General features: G+C 35.9%; 1 protein-coding gene across 1 annotated transcript in view; it reads right to left on the reverse strand.

The window, feature by feature from the left end:
* Positions 1 to 493: 493 nt before the first annotated feature.
* Col19a1 (collagen type XIX alpha 1 chain) overlaps positions 494 to 17,528 on the reverse strand; it is a 296,753-nt gene continuing 279,718 nt past the window's right edge. The window contains exons 48-50 of the mRNA XM_076860052.2: positions 7,642 to 7,770; positions 726 to 794; positions 494 to 621 (exon numbers count right to left, since the gene is read on the reverse strand). Coding sequence (XP_076716167.2) covers positions 494 to 621; positions 726 to 794; positions 7,642 to 7,770 — 326 coding nt within the window. The remainder of the gene's footprint in view (positions 622 to 725; positions 795 to 7,641; positions 7,771 to 17,528) is intronic.

The raw sequence follows: 17,528 nt of genomic DNA on the forward strand, positions 1-17,528 counted from the left end.
AATTCTTGTAAAAGTAATCAAAAAAGGTTAATAGGAGCAATACACAAGAAAGTGAACAAAATTTTTAGCAATGACACTAAATTCCATTGCTAAGAAAACTTCAAGTCTGAAACTTTAGAATTCAGAGACCAGAGGTCAATTACACGTTGACAAGTCTACAAAATGTACATCATCATCCGTCTACCAAATCATATGATGTTTTTTTTTGAAGTACTAACAACAAGATTTGCTTGCATGTTTCATATAAAACTGAATACAAATCATAGTATTGATGAGGCAAAACATATGGAATGAATTTGGGGAAAATCTGAAATACTAATTTGCAATTATTGTAGGAACAGGATTCAAACTTTTGCATTTAATGTCTGACTTACAGTAAAATTCTAAAAAGAAAAAAAAAAAAAGCAGCCCACAAACTGTGAGAGTTTGACAGAAATAAGATAGCTCCAAGGGTGGAAGGTATCCTCAGGAACCAAGTCTTCCTCAGGTGTGCTCATTTCCCACCTGCCCGCTGATGGGCATGAGACACAGGATGGAGGCAATCTTCTGGGTTACATCTTCCGCTGGGTCCTGGGGGGCCCTGGGGCCCTGGAGTACCCGGTGAGCCTGGCAAACCCATAGCTAATGAAAAAAAGGATCCCATTAGAATGCAGAGCACATACTATCCATTCTCTTTTCCTACAGACAACATGGATCATGTGTTAGGGAGATAGCATCACTATTACCTGAAGTCCCAGGAATACCTGGCAATCCAATTCCAGGTTCACCTCTTTCTCCCTTCTGTCCTCGGTAGCCTAAGGGAGAGATAAAAAGAGTTGGAAAAAGTAAGAGTGTTCTATGGCAACATAATCCATACAAGAACCATTTTCAGAGTCATGATGTTTATGTGATTTCTTTACTTAACATAAATCATATATTAGCCATCTGTTCTGCATTAAGCACATATTTAGTTAAATATCAGATTGGTGTGATAAGGCAATGAGGATCTTAAAAATACATAACTAATACAAAATGTCCAAGTAGTAAAATTCTTGATAGATTTTTTGCCAATGAAATTGATACTGAACTCAAATTGATCATTTGTATCTTTTTCAAATGACAATGACAAGGTGTATGAGTCCTCTTCAATAGAAATTCTGACTGGAGGCTAGGTATAGGCTAAATAAAAGAAGAATACTGAAAAAGTTCTGCTTAACATTAGGACAAGATATTACAAGGCTCTGAACCTTATCCTATCAAATAAAGGAAATGAAAGGAACAAACAGCTCAGGATTTCAATAAATGACAGCAAGAGTACATGTGAGTCAGCTCATCTTGAGTCAGGTCTTTGTTCGAATTGCTGACTATAACAACGCAATATCTTTTACAATAAAACTAGAACAGCAATTCCGTGTTTTAGCATGGCAGTTTATAAATCCAAAGGAGCAGGAACTTCACCAATGCTAGAGAACAAGGGGAGATTGGGGGATCCTCCCAAGCATACTTCATCATCTTAAGATACTGTAGCAAGGCTGGGGGTGTAGCTCAGTAGTAGAGCACTTGTCTAGCATGTGCAGGCCTTGGGCTCTATCTGTCCCCAACACACACACACACACACACACACACACACACACACTCTTAACAAAAATGAATTCGGTCTAAGACCTGTGTACATGTTAAGATAAAATCATTCTGGTTCTAGAATATGCTTCTTGTTGCCTGACCTAGACATTTCAAGGCAATTTGTACCCTAGGAGTCCTTACCTGTGCTTTAAAAAAGCCCCCAAATATGTTTATATTTTTTATATATTGGCATTCACATAATAATTTGAAGAAAAGGTTCTGAGTTGTAAGAGTTTCACAGTGATGGTAAATAGTTTTTATTTTTGATTTTTTTCATGTTTATACAATAGCTTAAACATTGTTCCTAGTCTCAAATGAACACGACAATCACACAGAACCATGCAGAAACACAGGAAGGATCTAAGTAGGAAAGCATCTCAGTAGGAAACAGTAGGCCCTAACTTGGCTATGTTTTGTCATAAAAGTTTGTCATTACAACAGAACATGTCAGGAGGAGAAAATTTAATCTCCCTATGAATAGCACATATAATGATTTTTCCCCCATGGCTGTTGAGAGTTAGACATCAGTTTTTGGGTTGTCATTGTCAATTCTGACTTGACCATACGGTGTACACATTATCTAAGTCACAATAGCAATGCATCACCACACAGTTATATTTTTGCTTTACAGGTGTGACCTGAACAGGAACATGAACATAATGGAATAACAGGTATATGATAAGGAAATATCTTGGGAATACATAGATCAGGATATTTCACAAATTCATATCTGAAAACTATGTTAAAGATGTTCGATAAAATCCTAGATCCTAGAAAGAACAGTGGCTTGAACATGGGGCAAAATGTCCTAAGTTGATACATATTCAAATTTTCAAATTTAAAATAGTTACAGGATTTCTTTAAGTGGCTTTCATTTAACATATGTGAATCACAAGGAAGAATGTACTTAGGGCCACTTGAAAGCACCATTCCAAATCCATTATTTAAACATTTCTGGAGTAAAATAACATTTATTATCTGAGGTTTATTTAATAGGCCTCACTACCACATAAAAATTGTCAAGTTGACCCTCAAGCTATCTCAGTAAGTACTTAATAGGCTAAAAAAGAGGAAGAAAGAAAAATAAGAAAAGATATATGAATTTTTGATTAATAAGAGGATTAACAAGACTGTGACCTAATTTGAAGTGAAAAATATCTCCATAAATACAAAAAACCTGCCTATTTGTTTTTGCATAGTTTAAATTCAATTTTCAGATTTTAATATAATGCAAAAAATACATTATTCCACATGGATTACAGGGCATATGGCGTCAAAATGATAATTTGTATATTTGTATAATAAGGACATGTTTACCCTCCTCCTGTCAAATGTAACAATTTCTTTGTACAAATTTCTCAGTTCATTAGGTTAATAACTACCTGTTAGTAACAGATAAAGCCACTGAATTGCACAAACAGAGTTCTTTCTACTCTTGAATTTCCTAATAAGGTCCCAAACTGCTATAAAGCCATAGGATCCTATTTTATAATTGCTTCATAACCATCTGTCAGATAGAAGTGCTAATAAAGTCATTACATTTTCTCCTATTCTAGGATTTAGCTTTTTACTTCTTTAGAGTAGGCCTCTCTTTAAATTTGGAAGAGGCTGGTCTATCTCCAAGCAGACCTATATTTCCATAGATCACAAGTACACAGTGTGATAATTTGACATCACTGCAGCTTATATAGGAAGGCAGAAACAGAAAAGCACTGTCCTAAAGGATGTAGAGGTACTGGTCATTGGTGAAACATGGTGCTTGTTGTAAATTTTCAGGAGGTAGACTGTATTTATTACCAGTAGGGAGATTTTAGTTTTAACTCCAGAGATTTACTTTTAAATTTATATATATATCTATGCATCTATATGAATATTGGACAAAGGAGGCCAGAAAAAGGGTACCATTGGCATTTTGGAAGAATAATTCTTCATGTGGGGGGCCTCATGTCTTACAAGTTGTTTAACTTCTCTGGTTCTGGTCTACTAATTGTTGGCAGTACCTCTCAATCATTGTGCCCACACTCACGAAAGGTCCTGCTGCTAACATATTTGAAAGGTCAAATCTATACCAGTTACATAAACTATCCTATGGGCCATTAGATTACAAAAACCAGGTTTCTCTTCTCTTATAAGCCAATAATAGCTAACTTCTAAAAGTTAAAAAATAAAAACAATTACTCCCATAATATCTTTTTAAAACTGATGGAGGGCATATGGATGAGTCTTTTTCTCCCTCCTACTAACCCATGTGTGAGGTGAAAGAAATAGGACTTTCAAATGTGTATTTATTCCTCAGTGTTTTCATAGTGGCAGAGAATCAGTGGAGCATTCGTATTTTGAAATGAGTTTAAGTAAAATTATTTCTCAAAAAACTCATCCAAGAAATTAAGTGTTAGGAGAATTTGCCTCTCCTTTTTTGTAGAGAAGAACCTGCCTGGATCTTGCTTCTCAGGACCTCTTTGATTCTAATGTAGCACATTCTCACTCACCTGTTGGAGCACCAGCCGTCAAGCTGGGTGCTGCCCACCTGAGGGGTGAACTCCAGGGCAAGTTCTCCTCTCAAGGCACAGTGAGAAGGCAATATTCAGACCCCAACAGAATGGCTAAAATAAAACACTCTGCAAATGCTTTTGAATTGAAAAAGACAGCAACAATCACCCCTTTGAGAGTATAGAAAAAAATGCAAAAAGGTGACCCAACTTGGAATCTTAATGCTCTTCATTCCTTAAGAAGATCAGGGTGCTGAAAGGGGACCCACAGGCTTTCATTATCAGAGTCTCAGTAGGAACAGTACCTCCCTTTTTCAACCTGGATTGTGTACTTCTATTTGTCACACATCGATTTTCTCATTGCTTTCTACAGTCTTCTGCTTCTCAGAATAAGCACAGGAAACTTTACAAGGTCCCTTTATGTGTTTGCCTTTCCCTATCCATAAGGAGCAAATAAAGGACTCCATTGTATATGTTTCAAAACAAACCACTTAATTTTAAATGATGGTTTTCTTTCCTTACAAACACTGAAAGAACCATATGTCATTTAGAAAATTCACAAAAGCCACCATTAATAGAACTCACGCATGGGCAGAACACACTGCACCACATATAGAAGCCCCACTTCCTTTCCCTTTCTCTGCTGCGTGACCCTTCCTCAAACTCCACTTTACTGTATCAGGGATGAAGAGGACCAATTCAGACAATAGCATTTACATTCTCATGAAGAGACTTCATATGCATTTTTTTTTACTTCCTTTTCAAGAAAATTTTTAAATCTCACAGCAAAACTTTGAAGTCATAGCATGATTTCATCTTCTGAGCACTTCATATTTATTTATCCACCAAAGAAAAACTCTTCAATTCCTTATGCCCTCCTGTAGAGGTACCAGAAATCAAGCAGCAAGAAACCTTGTTTTCTTTTCTTCTTCTTTTTCGTTTTTTTTTTCCTCCAGTAGATTTCTCTGTGCCTTTAGATAGGATTATCAGTACAGCATTAATTATAGGCAAACTTCTATAAAAATGAATCTCATTTTTCTTTACAAGTTTTTTTTTTTTCCCTGCTGCTTTGCTGCAAATTTAACAAATGATGAAAAGGTTGAGGAGACAACTAAGAAGTTATGTGTCTGTTGTCAGAAACCCGTTTAGGACAATTTGGTCAATTTTAGTAAACCTTGGTTTTAAAAAATTGGAAATCATGTGGCAAAATCTTTCAAATTCAAGAATTGCTATGAAAAACTGAAGTAGTTTATGATGTCTTCTAGACAGAGTGGCATAGACATCCCTTGCAAAAGGGAGGGCAAGTGGAATAATGAGCAGGAGTCTTGTTTCCAAAAATGTCACTAATACTGCTGATTTGGAATTGCCTGTGATTGATGGACCTTTCCAACACCTGGGAGGGTTCCAGAAGCTGTGTTTGTGTAGAACAGGTGACTCCAGTTCCAAAGAGGTTTTCTCTGGTCAGCCAATTTTCCATTGTTCCTGTTCTCTGAGATCACCAATGTCTGAAGAATCTGTCCAAAGTTTTTCTTCTATTGTTATTGACACTGCTTATCCTTTATGTGATCTGAGGTGTCTCCAGGTGAACTTTCAAGATCTTCACTCCAGTTCTCTTATACTCTGACTTCAAAACAGACCCAATAGGTGAAAGATAATAACCACCCACCCACCAATGGTAGACACAGAGATTACTTCTGATTCCACACATTCCTCTTTCCTCTAACAACCTGTCAAACATTCCTAAGAGAAAGATAGGGTATGTGTGTAGTTTAAGAAAACTAGAGTGATCATGAAGCTGAGCCTTGAGGCCAGATCGAATATCCAGCTCCCTGTTAAGCTCACCTGACACTTGTCTTCCAAAATAATCATATGAAGTTTGTTTTCTTTCATTAGGAGTCTGGTGATTAGCAAAAGGGCCTGGGTCAACCACTCTAGCTCATCTCTTGTGTAATAGGTTGGGAGCTGCACATGAGCAAACTAATCAGTGACAAGAATAGCCTGAGGAAATAATGATCTTTGCAGAACTGAAAAGCATCTGGTGAGGAGGCAGTTACGACCAGATGGGTGTCATTCGGTCACAAACCTCCACCTGTGAGAAGGTGCCCACCAGTCTGTGATGAACCATCTTCTATAACTGCCTCTAAATCAGCTTCAGGGCAAGATGGCCCTCCATCTTCTAATCAGCTAGCTCTACTTAGTACAAGTGATTTCTCTACCACTGCCTTACTCCTAGATGATTAAGGGGCTTCCATTCTGGGGTAAGTAAACCTAGCCTTTCCACTAACAAATCTGGCAGCCAGCCAGGAGTAGGGGCTCCAATCAACCCGGAGGGAATATCTCCTGGGTAAGTCTCCCCAGCTGCCATGGCCTCTTGCCTTGGGGGCTGTCCTCCGGTTTTCCGGTTCTGTTGCCCATAGTAGCTTCCAAATGCTACTTGCTGTGGAAGAGAGGAGCTGTCTCTGGTAAATCAAGGGACAAAATCTGGAGTCACCTAGGGATGTACCACTGAAAACACTCTTCCCCTCCATCTGGCTTACAGAGCACTCTCTGGGATTGGAAATGGTTTCAGAACTTCACCCAGAGTCTCAGAACTGGTTCCCTGGTGTCTGGGGTCTTTCCTTTTTGGTAGGCAGGGCTGCTGGGGTATATCTGTGCTTAAGGTTGGCAAGATAGTTCTGCTAAATCTGGAAACCAGTTAACTGGTGTCTGCTTTTCTCTGTGTCTACTCATCTCTGTATATAACTGGAATGGGGAATGTGATGTGTCACTAAGTAGAAACTGTTGGGGATAATTTTGAGTAAATGGTGCCTGAAAATGGATTCTAGAGAATTTAATTCAAACTGGCCAGGGTGAACTGCCCCCAGAATTCCTAAGAATAACTTTGTGGGAGAACTAGTTGTCTCCTCAGGTTCTCTGGTCTTGCCTTTTGTGGTATATACTTACTGAATTTGGCATTTCCTTATCCAAATTTGTGACTCTTATAAGCCCAAGTCTATTTGACCACTTTGCTGATTGCTGACCATATTCATGATAACATAACCTTATCATAATAATTTAGTCAAGCCAAATTTAAGATCATGCCTCTTATCAAGCTGTTGTCAATGGAACAATTTATTATTTTGTTTTGCTAAGAGTTTCTATCTACAAGCTCTATTAAAGCAGAAGGATTCTAAAATTTTTCCCCAATATACTTTGGACCCAGGAGACTATTTGTAGTAGAATCTTCTAAGACACTGCTCAGTTTCCTTACAATTCTAAGATGAGTCTTGTCTGACTTAGAGCTTAAAGGATGTCTAAACATAAGATTTGTTGATAATGATATGAAAATGTACATTGCTGTTATTGTTGTACTAAATATTAAAATGCATTTAGAATAGTAGATAATTAAATTTGAAGAAATTTAATTTCTTCAAATATTTGACTTCTAGAAAGTCAAATATTAACAAGCTATTTTCTCTCTATATTTTATATTATATATTAACTGTAATTAGCATGTTGTAAACACTGGGGGTTAAAAATTGGTAAACAAATATTATGCTTGAAGACTTACCTTGGGGTCCAGGGTCTCCTGGTGGCCCAGGTAACCCATCCTTTCCTGGTGGTCCAGGCCTCCCATGAGCTTGAGCAGCTAACATTGCTGCTGGCAGCTTGAGTTGGGATAGAAACACAGCCATCCTCTCTTCATTTGTGAAACAAAAAAATAATATGTAATAAATATTTTTGTCAAAAATTTTCAAAAAAATTTATATAAAATTTAAAAGTCAAATTGAAGCACATCTGATTTCTGACTGCTAAATGTATTTGAGACATAAAATTAATTACATAAGGTTGTTTAAATATAGAACAGTTGTGTCACTCAGAGGCTCTGAATTTTCAGGGCTCCTTAGATGAAGTAGGCTAGTGGTTAGAACATTAGTCTGAAAGTTAATTAACTTCTGGTTATGACTTATGGAGAGAATTTAGGTCCACATTATGGTTTTAATAACTTCAAAGCCCTTTGCAAAAAATGTTGTAAATGTGCGGTGATTTTAAAATATGTTCACAAATTCTTTGACACTCCCAAAGTTGGGAGTGAGGGCTGAGTTTTCTTATGACCTCCTCTCTCTCTTTTCGGTAGTGATGCTGGGGATTGAACCCAGGGCCCTGCGCATGTGAGGCAAGTACTCTAACAACTGAGCCCAGCCCCTGAGTTTTCTTATGAATAGGAAAAAAAAAAAAGGAACTAATAATGTGCAACTAGAGAGATACCATGGCTTCCTAGTTGCCAAGGAAGCCAGCTGCCACGTAGTAAGAAGTCCCACATAGAGAGGAATTGATGTCACCTGCCAACAATCATGTGTATAAATTTGGAGGCAGATCATCCCCAATCAAGCCTTTAAATGACTGCAGCCCTGAATGTCATCATGATTGCAACTTAATTATAGATTTGAAGCCAGAACCATACAACTAAGCAACACGTCAAGTTCCTGACCCATAGAAAATACAACCTAATGAATGTTTATTATTGTAAGCCACTGACATTTGTAGGTGTTTTCTTCTGCAGCAACAGGCAACTCATATAGTATATGACCATTGTTATCCTTGAACAAAATTGCATTAATAATAAAGATTTGTTTATTGAAAATATTGCCATTAGCTCCACACTCACTTATGTCACTATTTATGCTTTATAGTGGACAAATATTATAAATTGTCAAAAACTAATTTATTTCTTAATAAGGGTATTTAAGATATCTTCTTATTCACTTCTGTTTGAATAAGGGCTCACTAACTAGAAATTCAATCAGGGTTTTAGTAGAATTTCTAATTTGGCCAAAGGGGAAAAAAATTCAGCATTGGTACAGAAGAGCATTCTATCAATTCTAGCTGTAGGCACAGTGAGAACAACAAAATCCTTCTGTAAATTTCTGTGAACCTGAAAACACTGAAGCTAAGAACACACAAATTATGGGGAATTGACATCATTCAGAACACTTAAAAATGTTAACTAGATATACAAAAACCTTCTGTGAGTAAAATACTTTCTAAGCAAGCAAAAATGATTTCTCATTGTCCTTGTCCTTTATTCTCCAAACTGCCTGGTGCCTAACTCTGTTCTTCTAGATCCTAGAGAAAGGATTCAGGCAGAAAGAAAGCACTCAAAGCTCCTCAATGCAGCTCAGCCATTGCTGGTGAAAGCACCTTTACCATGGGCATCTTGGGGGGCAACTATTAATACTTATTAGTCAGAGGGCTTTAGATGAAAGCATATGTGATACACTTAATCACTGGGTTCTTTAGATGAAAGCATAAGAAGTTGGTATATTCATGAAATTTAAAGGATATGGAAAGTAAAGCCTAAGGAACATATATAGGAAAATGTAAGAATTTTCAATTTAAAATAATTTTCTAAACAAGATATGTTAGTTAAATTTGCTAAATATTCTTTCTAAGCAGGACTTCGCATGACAGATTTTATACTTTCTGCTTTAATTGCTCTTGTTGTGGAATAAGGGAAAGATGATCATTTAAATAAGAACTATTGCCTGTTTTTATAAGCTTAATATACTCTGAAGAGTATTTTGATAATTAACAGGTTAGAAATAGTCTGGTAGAACAGATTAGGAATCTGTTTTATAATTACAAGATACTTTTATTCAATCACTTTTTTGAATAGTCACTTCAGAATTATACTTATCACTACTGAATTCTTGGTTATTAATCCCACATAGATCATTATTGAGTTAAATTTTACCTCATAAGCATATTCAATATTTTCCAGCTATCTGGAATCAATTTTGATAGTGTCATTAATTCAATCAAGATCTATAATAAATATAATCTATCACTGGGTTCTTTATTTAAACTTGTTTATTTGTATATTATCATATACATGCATGAATATAAGCTTAGATACACACATGTATGTGTATCCAAGCTAATTTATAGATAATTAGGTTTAAAATAGAAAACTGGAGGAAGGCATAGCATTGTCCTGATAAATATTAATGATGTTTCTTTTCACATAGAATCTTCAAAAAGCAAAATCTCTTAGTAATTCAAATGATTTCATTTGTAAGATATAAATACAATTTTTCAAGAATACATGGAATATCATAAGAAATCGAAGTAAAATAATCAGCCTGGGTTTCCTTCAGATAACTCTTCCAGAAGCGTTTCTTACAGATGAAGTTAGTGGTTTTTTTCCTTCTAAATAAAGACCAAATGATGGTAACATACTAGGAACTTCTGGTTAAAAACCACATAGGCCAGATCATGCAGACCTTGTAAGAAATTTCTTCAATTCCCTTCAATCTTCTCACTCAGTTCAGTTCATTTACAAAGCTGAACTGCAAAGTTATGCTTCACTTAAGCAAATATGTATGTTTTACAAATTTGATAAATTGCTTTGGAGTAAAAGTTGTTTTACTATGGGCTATCAATAAAATATTAGAAACAATGCAGGCCCTTAAACTACTTAAGAAAGTAAAAAAAAAATTCATAGAGAATTAAGGGGAAAATCCCAACATATGTTAAACATTAGCTGTATGCTCAGAGTCAGAAAAAAAGCAAAATGGAAACATCATAGATATAATGATGACTGTGAGACAATGTGGATTTGATAGTGCTCATCCCAAAGAGTGACATTAAATTATCTCCCTTATCATAAAATGTTTATCACCTGAGTCTCTACCTGGGATGTTTTGTTGATGTTAATATATTCAATTCCAGTAACAGATGAAACAAACATGTAATTAACATGCAATTAGTTTTACAAATCATGTTGAAGGTAAATTAATCATATTATAAACTGCTTTTTTGAAGCAGGAAATTCGATGTTCATACATTGAATTGTGTAGTATTGTTTTGCACTTCAAATATAGTCAAATATATAATTTAAGTGTCTTTGAATGCCTTCAATGTCTAAATATAAATATTCACAGTACTCATTTTTCCTCCTTAATGTATGAATTGAATTTACAAGTATTTTGCTTTGGGTGTTTTTTTTTAATATTTTAGCAAAACAATTTAAATCTAGCTGTAAATTATCTAGCTTTAAGATACATTCAGAAATAGTCATTTAGCATAAGGCTAATTGCCTCTTCTGAACCCTACCCTAATGCTCTATAATTTAAAATAATATGTTTCTGAGCATCGAAATGAATTGTAAAATCCTGTTATCTTAATTGCCTTTCCTCTGTTTTCAGGGATCTTCAGTCAATTAAACTGTTTTTGGCTATGCTTTCTAATGAGGCAGGAAATTAAAGAGTTTAGATTAGAGGTGCACATAAACCAAACACACATGCCATCTGTCAACGTAGAACCACAGTAGTCTAACAAACAGACTTCCTTGGAAAAAGACATCAATGTGATGATAAATTACATTATTCAGAGTAGGAAGAGACATTCAGATGTCTTATGGTCCACATCTCTCCTCTGTTTCACAGAGGGAATTTGACTCTTTGAAAATCATCTTTTTCTCCTAATGCCCAATGTTTAATTGCCCATTTTCTTAGTATAACATCATGTTATTTTCTTTTGTTACTCCTTTATGCAAATAGTAGTTAATGAATATTTACCTTGGGAAATCAGTCATACACTTGATAATGTTGTTACTTTTTAGTCTTAAGGTTAAATAAATTTTATTCATATGCTTAATAATTTGGTAAATCAGTTTTTGGTTCCATTATTCCAGAGTTTTCCCACATGTCTCTTAAATGTGGAAACCAAAATTATATATAATTTTCTCCTAAGGGGAAGAAGTATCAGAAGAGTAATTTGCTGTGATATCTAATTTTTTAGTTTCATTTAAGCTGTTAATTCAATAGTATCATGTGGATTCACATTTATTTTGTGGTTCATTGTCCCCAAAGGTTACTACTACATTTATTTTTGGTATACTACTTTGCTCCTTTGTAAGCATGTTGCTTTGAAATGTTGTTATGGGTATAGATGATGGATTGAACACATGATTTTTTTTTACCTCCTAAATACCTGAAAAACAATATTAAGAACTTTTAGAGGCATAATATAAGAATGGGGAGAATATAAAAGGAGACAATAGCAACAAAATTTTGGGACTTGAAAATCTGATGGCTGCGGGATGTGTAGATTAGACTTGATCTGAACCTTTACACTGAAAGTTGGGAAACAACCTGATTAAAGTCACAGAATCCCAGGAATTGGTAGTATAGTTCCTCAGAAAGTGAGGGTAAGGGAGAATTGTTTGAAAGTTTGTATCGTAAGTCCTTAAACTCCATTTTCTACTCTACATAGTTGGGCAGTTGCCCCTCCCTAGCTCCAGCTAAAGCCTGAACATTTATTTGAAAAGGGCAAATAGACCATCTCTGCATTGGGACCCCAGATGCTGCTGAGACTCTGGATTCAATACCAAAAAAAGGGAAATAAGTGTACATTTACATGCTTCCTGCAGAACTGGTAACCAGGCTGGAAATGGAAATGTCTCCACTGAGGAATCTGACCTCTGAGAGACGTAGATACTGAAATTGAGGTCCCCTAACTTGAAAGCCCAGCTAGCTACTCTAAAGTGAAGCCCTGCTGTTCACTCACAACTTCAATCAATTTTTTTAAATATTTATTTTTTAGTTGTAGTTGGACACAATATCTTTATTTTTATTTTTATGTGGTGTTGAGGATCAAATCCAGGGCCTTGCATGTGCTAGGTGAGCGCTCTACCACGGAGCCACAATCCCAGCCCCTCAATCAAATTTTTAGAACCCACTCTTAGGTATGAACAGACATTATTGGTCATTGAGGAGATTCTATCAATTGTATGCCAGAGTCCCTCAACAAGTTGGAAAAAACACACTATGTTGTGGAAAATATTTTTAAAAACTATATATCTCTGATATGTATATATACAAATATGTATATACAGAGGACAGATGTTACAACCCTGAAATAGGAGAACAGGATGATATATATCCACACACATTCATATGAATGCGAAATACATGTATGAAAAATAGAGAAAACATAAGGGATTTCCTGAATGCCAGAATATGGAAACAAATTATTGTACAAGGACACAGCCCTAACCTTCCTTTCTCCCAGCTGTGGATGTGACTTTGTTAGTCTTGAATGATTAGTTAGTCTTGTTATGTCTAAAGAATGAAGAGCCAGATGTTTATACACACTCTTGCATAGGTTTGTAAATTATTACTGCATGTTGATGTAAATTCCCAAGTAGAATGGGGTGGTACCATATCAAGAATTATACTACTCAGATCTGTTAAGACTATAATTTGTGTGGGCAGGATCATTGGTAGCTGCAAAGTCCTCATAAAGCCAAAAATGCTGATGTATAGGTGGCATCTTTTCCTGCCCTGTGGGGTTGCCTTGCTTGGAAAAGGCCTTGACTTGTTGGCCAGTCAAATTGGGAATTTAATCTAACTTTCAAGTGGATGTACTTGTAGGCATTATCCAACTGGAACCTAGCCTTGGGCCTGGTGGAAAGACACCTCCCTCCATGGTTAGGTTTGGGAAGAGACATCAGGATGCTGAAAGAGGATTTGGTGGCCTGGAAAATAGCCCTAGTTGTGAGATCTGTGTTGAATCTAAGGGGTGAAAGGGAGTCGAGAAGGCCATGTCTGGGTCCTGGCAAGGATAGGGTTTCTATAGAGGTTCCCATTTGGGCACCTGGGATAATAAAGTGAGACAGCAGGAGCTCCTGAGGACTCTCTTAGGCCCTGCTATCAGTCTGTGACCTGCTGACCAGAGATAATTGCTTCCAAGGCTGTGGATTGCAGGGATGCATAGACAGAGCTAAGTATGAGCTGTCATTCACGCTGTCTCTTGTGAAATTGCTAAGAGAAAGGGAGGCGGATGGGCACTACTGAACTGTAGCACTTTAGTGTGCTACTTAACTGTAACTGTTTTAATATGTGAAAATTAATCTTTGCTTTTAAAGAAAAAGCTTTCTGAAAAAAGGGAACTGTGACCTTCGAGCACTGATTTGTGAAAATGGAGATTTTTCTTGTTTCTTTCTGTAAATGGTGTTCAGAAGCCATGGAAAAGGTGACTTTTAAGTGGAAAATCAAATGGGCTGAATTGAAATGATTTGGGGACAAATTAACTTAAGTGCTAAATAACTAAATTCTGGGTTTCAGATATAATTTTGTTTGGGAGAAGACCATTTTGCTGAACTGATGTCAAGAGATAAAAAGAGGAATATCATATAAGAGCCTCAGATCTAGGAGTTTCAACAGAAAAACATTTCCTTTAGAGTCTCTTTAGAATATTGTCATGAGGCTGAGACATCTGTGGCTTCTGATGGAGCACTGGCTCTTGGGGCAGGGGAGGCTATTTAGCTACTCACCTGGACCTAGCAGGTTAGAACAGTCTGAGAGGAAGTAGGAAGAATGAGGACAAATCCAGGAAAGACTCAGTACCTGTAAGCTTCCAGGTAGGGTGTAACTCAGAAGAAGGGGCATGAACTCAGGGGAAAGATACAGACTTAGAGGAGTTACAATTCAGACAGTGAAAGCTGGTAAACTTGCCCCAGGAGAGATGAAGAGTGGCTCAGTTCTCCTGTCCTGCCTTTTCAGGAGACCAACAGCCGTCAATAGGAGTAAAGTGCAGAATGGCTTGGGAATGGCAGCGTGGGCCTTCCCTAGGGGAAATGCCAGTGTTGTCTTTGCTGCAGAACAGGCTGCCAGAGCCTATGCTTTTATCCAGTGTCTGCTGAACTTACAGAATGAACACCTCCCCTATATCCACACATCATTTTTTCCCCCTATTCGCTTGGTTATATTTTCTGACATTCTTCATCAGCCTTCAAAAAGTTAAACTAATTTTTTTATCTTATCACAATGTTAATTTTCTTTTCTTTTTTTGCATTACAATTATTATTACACATATAGAGCAAATTTTTTGTATCTCTGTATATAAAGTATGTTCACGCCAATTTATGCCATTATACATGTACATTTTTTTGCATTACAATTCTTAATACACATATATACTATATTTTTTCATATTCCTGTTTGTATATAAGGTATGTTGACACCCAATTCAGGTCTTTATACATGTACTTTGTATAATGATGACCATAAAAAGTTGAACTAATCACTGAGCTATTAAATAAGACTTTGTCTAAAGGCTTTTAAGAAATTGAAGTTCAACAACAAAGTTTCCTGAGATAAAAGATAATTAATGATACTAGAGCCCATGGAAATAAGGAGCGAAGGGGAAATTTAGATTGAAATTCCAAAACATAATTGCTGGCATTATCCTTTTCATGGTGGAGGTCCATTAAAGGTGTGAATACTGTCTGATTGATTATATCCATCTGCCCTTCAAACCTCTCATCCTTCCCCTTCCAGTTCCAGTTCTCCCTTCCAGAGAGGGAGAGGAAGAAGGGGAGCAGGAGGGGGAGCTGTGACTCATTTTTTTTTTGTCTGCCTTATTTTAATATAATGTCCTCCAGTTCCATCCATTTTTCTACAAATGACAGAATTTTATTCTTCATGGTTGAATTTTATTCTTTTTTTTAAAAAGTATTTATTTTTTAGTTGTAGTTGGACACAATACCTTTATTTAATTTATTTATTATGTGGTGCTGAGGATCGAACCCAGAGCTTCGCACATCCTAGGCAAATGATCTACCACTGAGCCACAACTCCAGCCCCCTGAATTTTATTCTTTAAGGCTCCGTTGCATACACACACATACATATATATCATATATATATGGTATACATATATATTATACTTATTCATTCATCTGTTGATGGATACCTTACTTGATTCCATATCTTAACTCTTTTTGAATGCCCCAATAAACATGAGTATGCAGGTATCTGTTCTGTATGCTGACTTTACGTCCTTTGAATATATACCCTGGAGTGAAATAGCTAGATCATATGGTAGTTATATTTTTAGCCTTTTAGGAACCTCAATACTATTTTACCTAATGGCTGTGCTAATTTATACTCCCACCAGCAGTATAAAAGTGTTCATTTTTCTCCATATTCTCTATTAACTCTTTTGTTTTTGATAATAGCCATTATAACTGGGGTAAGATGATATGTCACTGTAGTTTTGATTGCATTTCCCTGGTGGTTAATGATTGAGCATTTTTTCATGTTTATTGGCCATTTTTATTTCTTTTGAGAAGTATCTGTTAGGTAATTTACTCATTTTTAAATTGGATTACTTGTGTCTTTAAATTCTTTATAAATCCTGGATATTAACTCTTTAATGATGACTAGCTGGCAGATATTTTCTCCCATTCTGTAGGTTCTCTTCACTCTGTTGTTTCCTTTCCTTGCAGAAGATTTTTAGTTTGATGTAATTGCATCTGTCAATTTTTTTGCTCTTTTTTTGTGCTTTTGGAAGCCCATCAGAGACTTATTACCTGTACCAATATCTTGAAATGTTTCCCTTATGCTTCCCTTTAGTAGTTTCAGGTCTTGCGTTTCAAGTTGCTTTTTATATGGAGTGAGAGTCAGGAGTCATGCTTCAGTCTTTGGAATGTGGCTGTCCAATTTTCCCAAGCAAGCCTTTTTCCAATGTGTTTTAGCATCTTTGTCAAGACTCAGTTGGATGTAGATGAATGGATTTATTTCTATATTCTCTATTACTTTCCATTGGTTTATGTGTCTGTTTTTAATGATAATACCATGCTGGGTTTTTTTGGTGGTTGTTACTATAGTTTGTAGTATATCTTGAAATTGGTTATTGTGATGCATCTAGCTTTGCTAGTTTTGCTCAAGATTGCTTTGATTATTTGGAATCTTTTGTTCTTCCATATAAATTTGAGGATTCTTTTTGAAGAATTCTCTTTGAAAAATGTCATTGGTATTTTGATAGTGGTTGCTTTGAATATGTAGCTCTTTGGGTATTATAGATATTTTAACAATATTAATTCTTCCAATTCATGAATGTGGGGACCTGGGGAAATTCTTTTCACATTTCAATTTCAATTATTTTTGTAATTTACAACAGAGAGGTCTTTTACTTCCTTAGTTAAGTTTAAGTTTACTCCTCATTATTTTATTTATTTTGTGGTTATTGTGAGTGGGATTGTTTTCCTCTTTTCCTTCTGGAGTTTATTATTGATATAAAAAAATACCGAGTTTTGTATCCTACTGCCTTAATTTTCTATCAGTTCTAATAGTCTTTTGGCTTTGGGCTTTTCTATGTGTGGAATCTCATCAGGGAAAATGTGTCTGACTTCCTATTTATATGCCTTTTATTTCTTGTCTAATTGCTGTGACTAAACTTTCTAGTACCATATTGAATAAGAGTGGCAAAGTGGACACAGTGTCTTGCTCCTGATCTTAGAGGAAATTCTTTCAGTTTTACCCCATTCGGTATGTTGTTGGATATGGGTTTGTCATATATAAACTTTATTATGTTGAGGTACAATCCTTTATACCTAATTTATTCAGAGCTTTTATCATAAAATGATATTGAATGCTATCAAAGGTCTTTT

This window comes from Callospermophilus lateralis, chromosome 6 (genome assembly GCF_048772815.1).
Source record: "Callospermophilus lateralis isolate mCalLat2 chromosome 6, mCalLat2.hap1, whole genome shotgun sequence".
NCBI classification, from domain to species: domain Eukaryota; kingdom Metazoa; phylum Chordata; class Mammalia; order Rodentia; family Sciuridae; genus Callospermophilus; species Callospermophilus lateralis.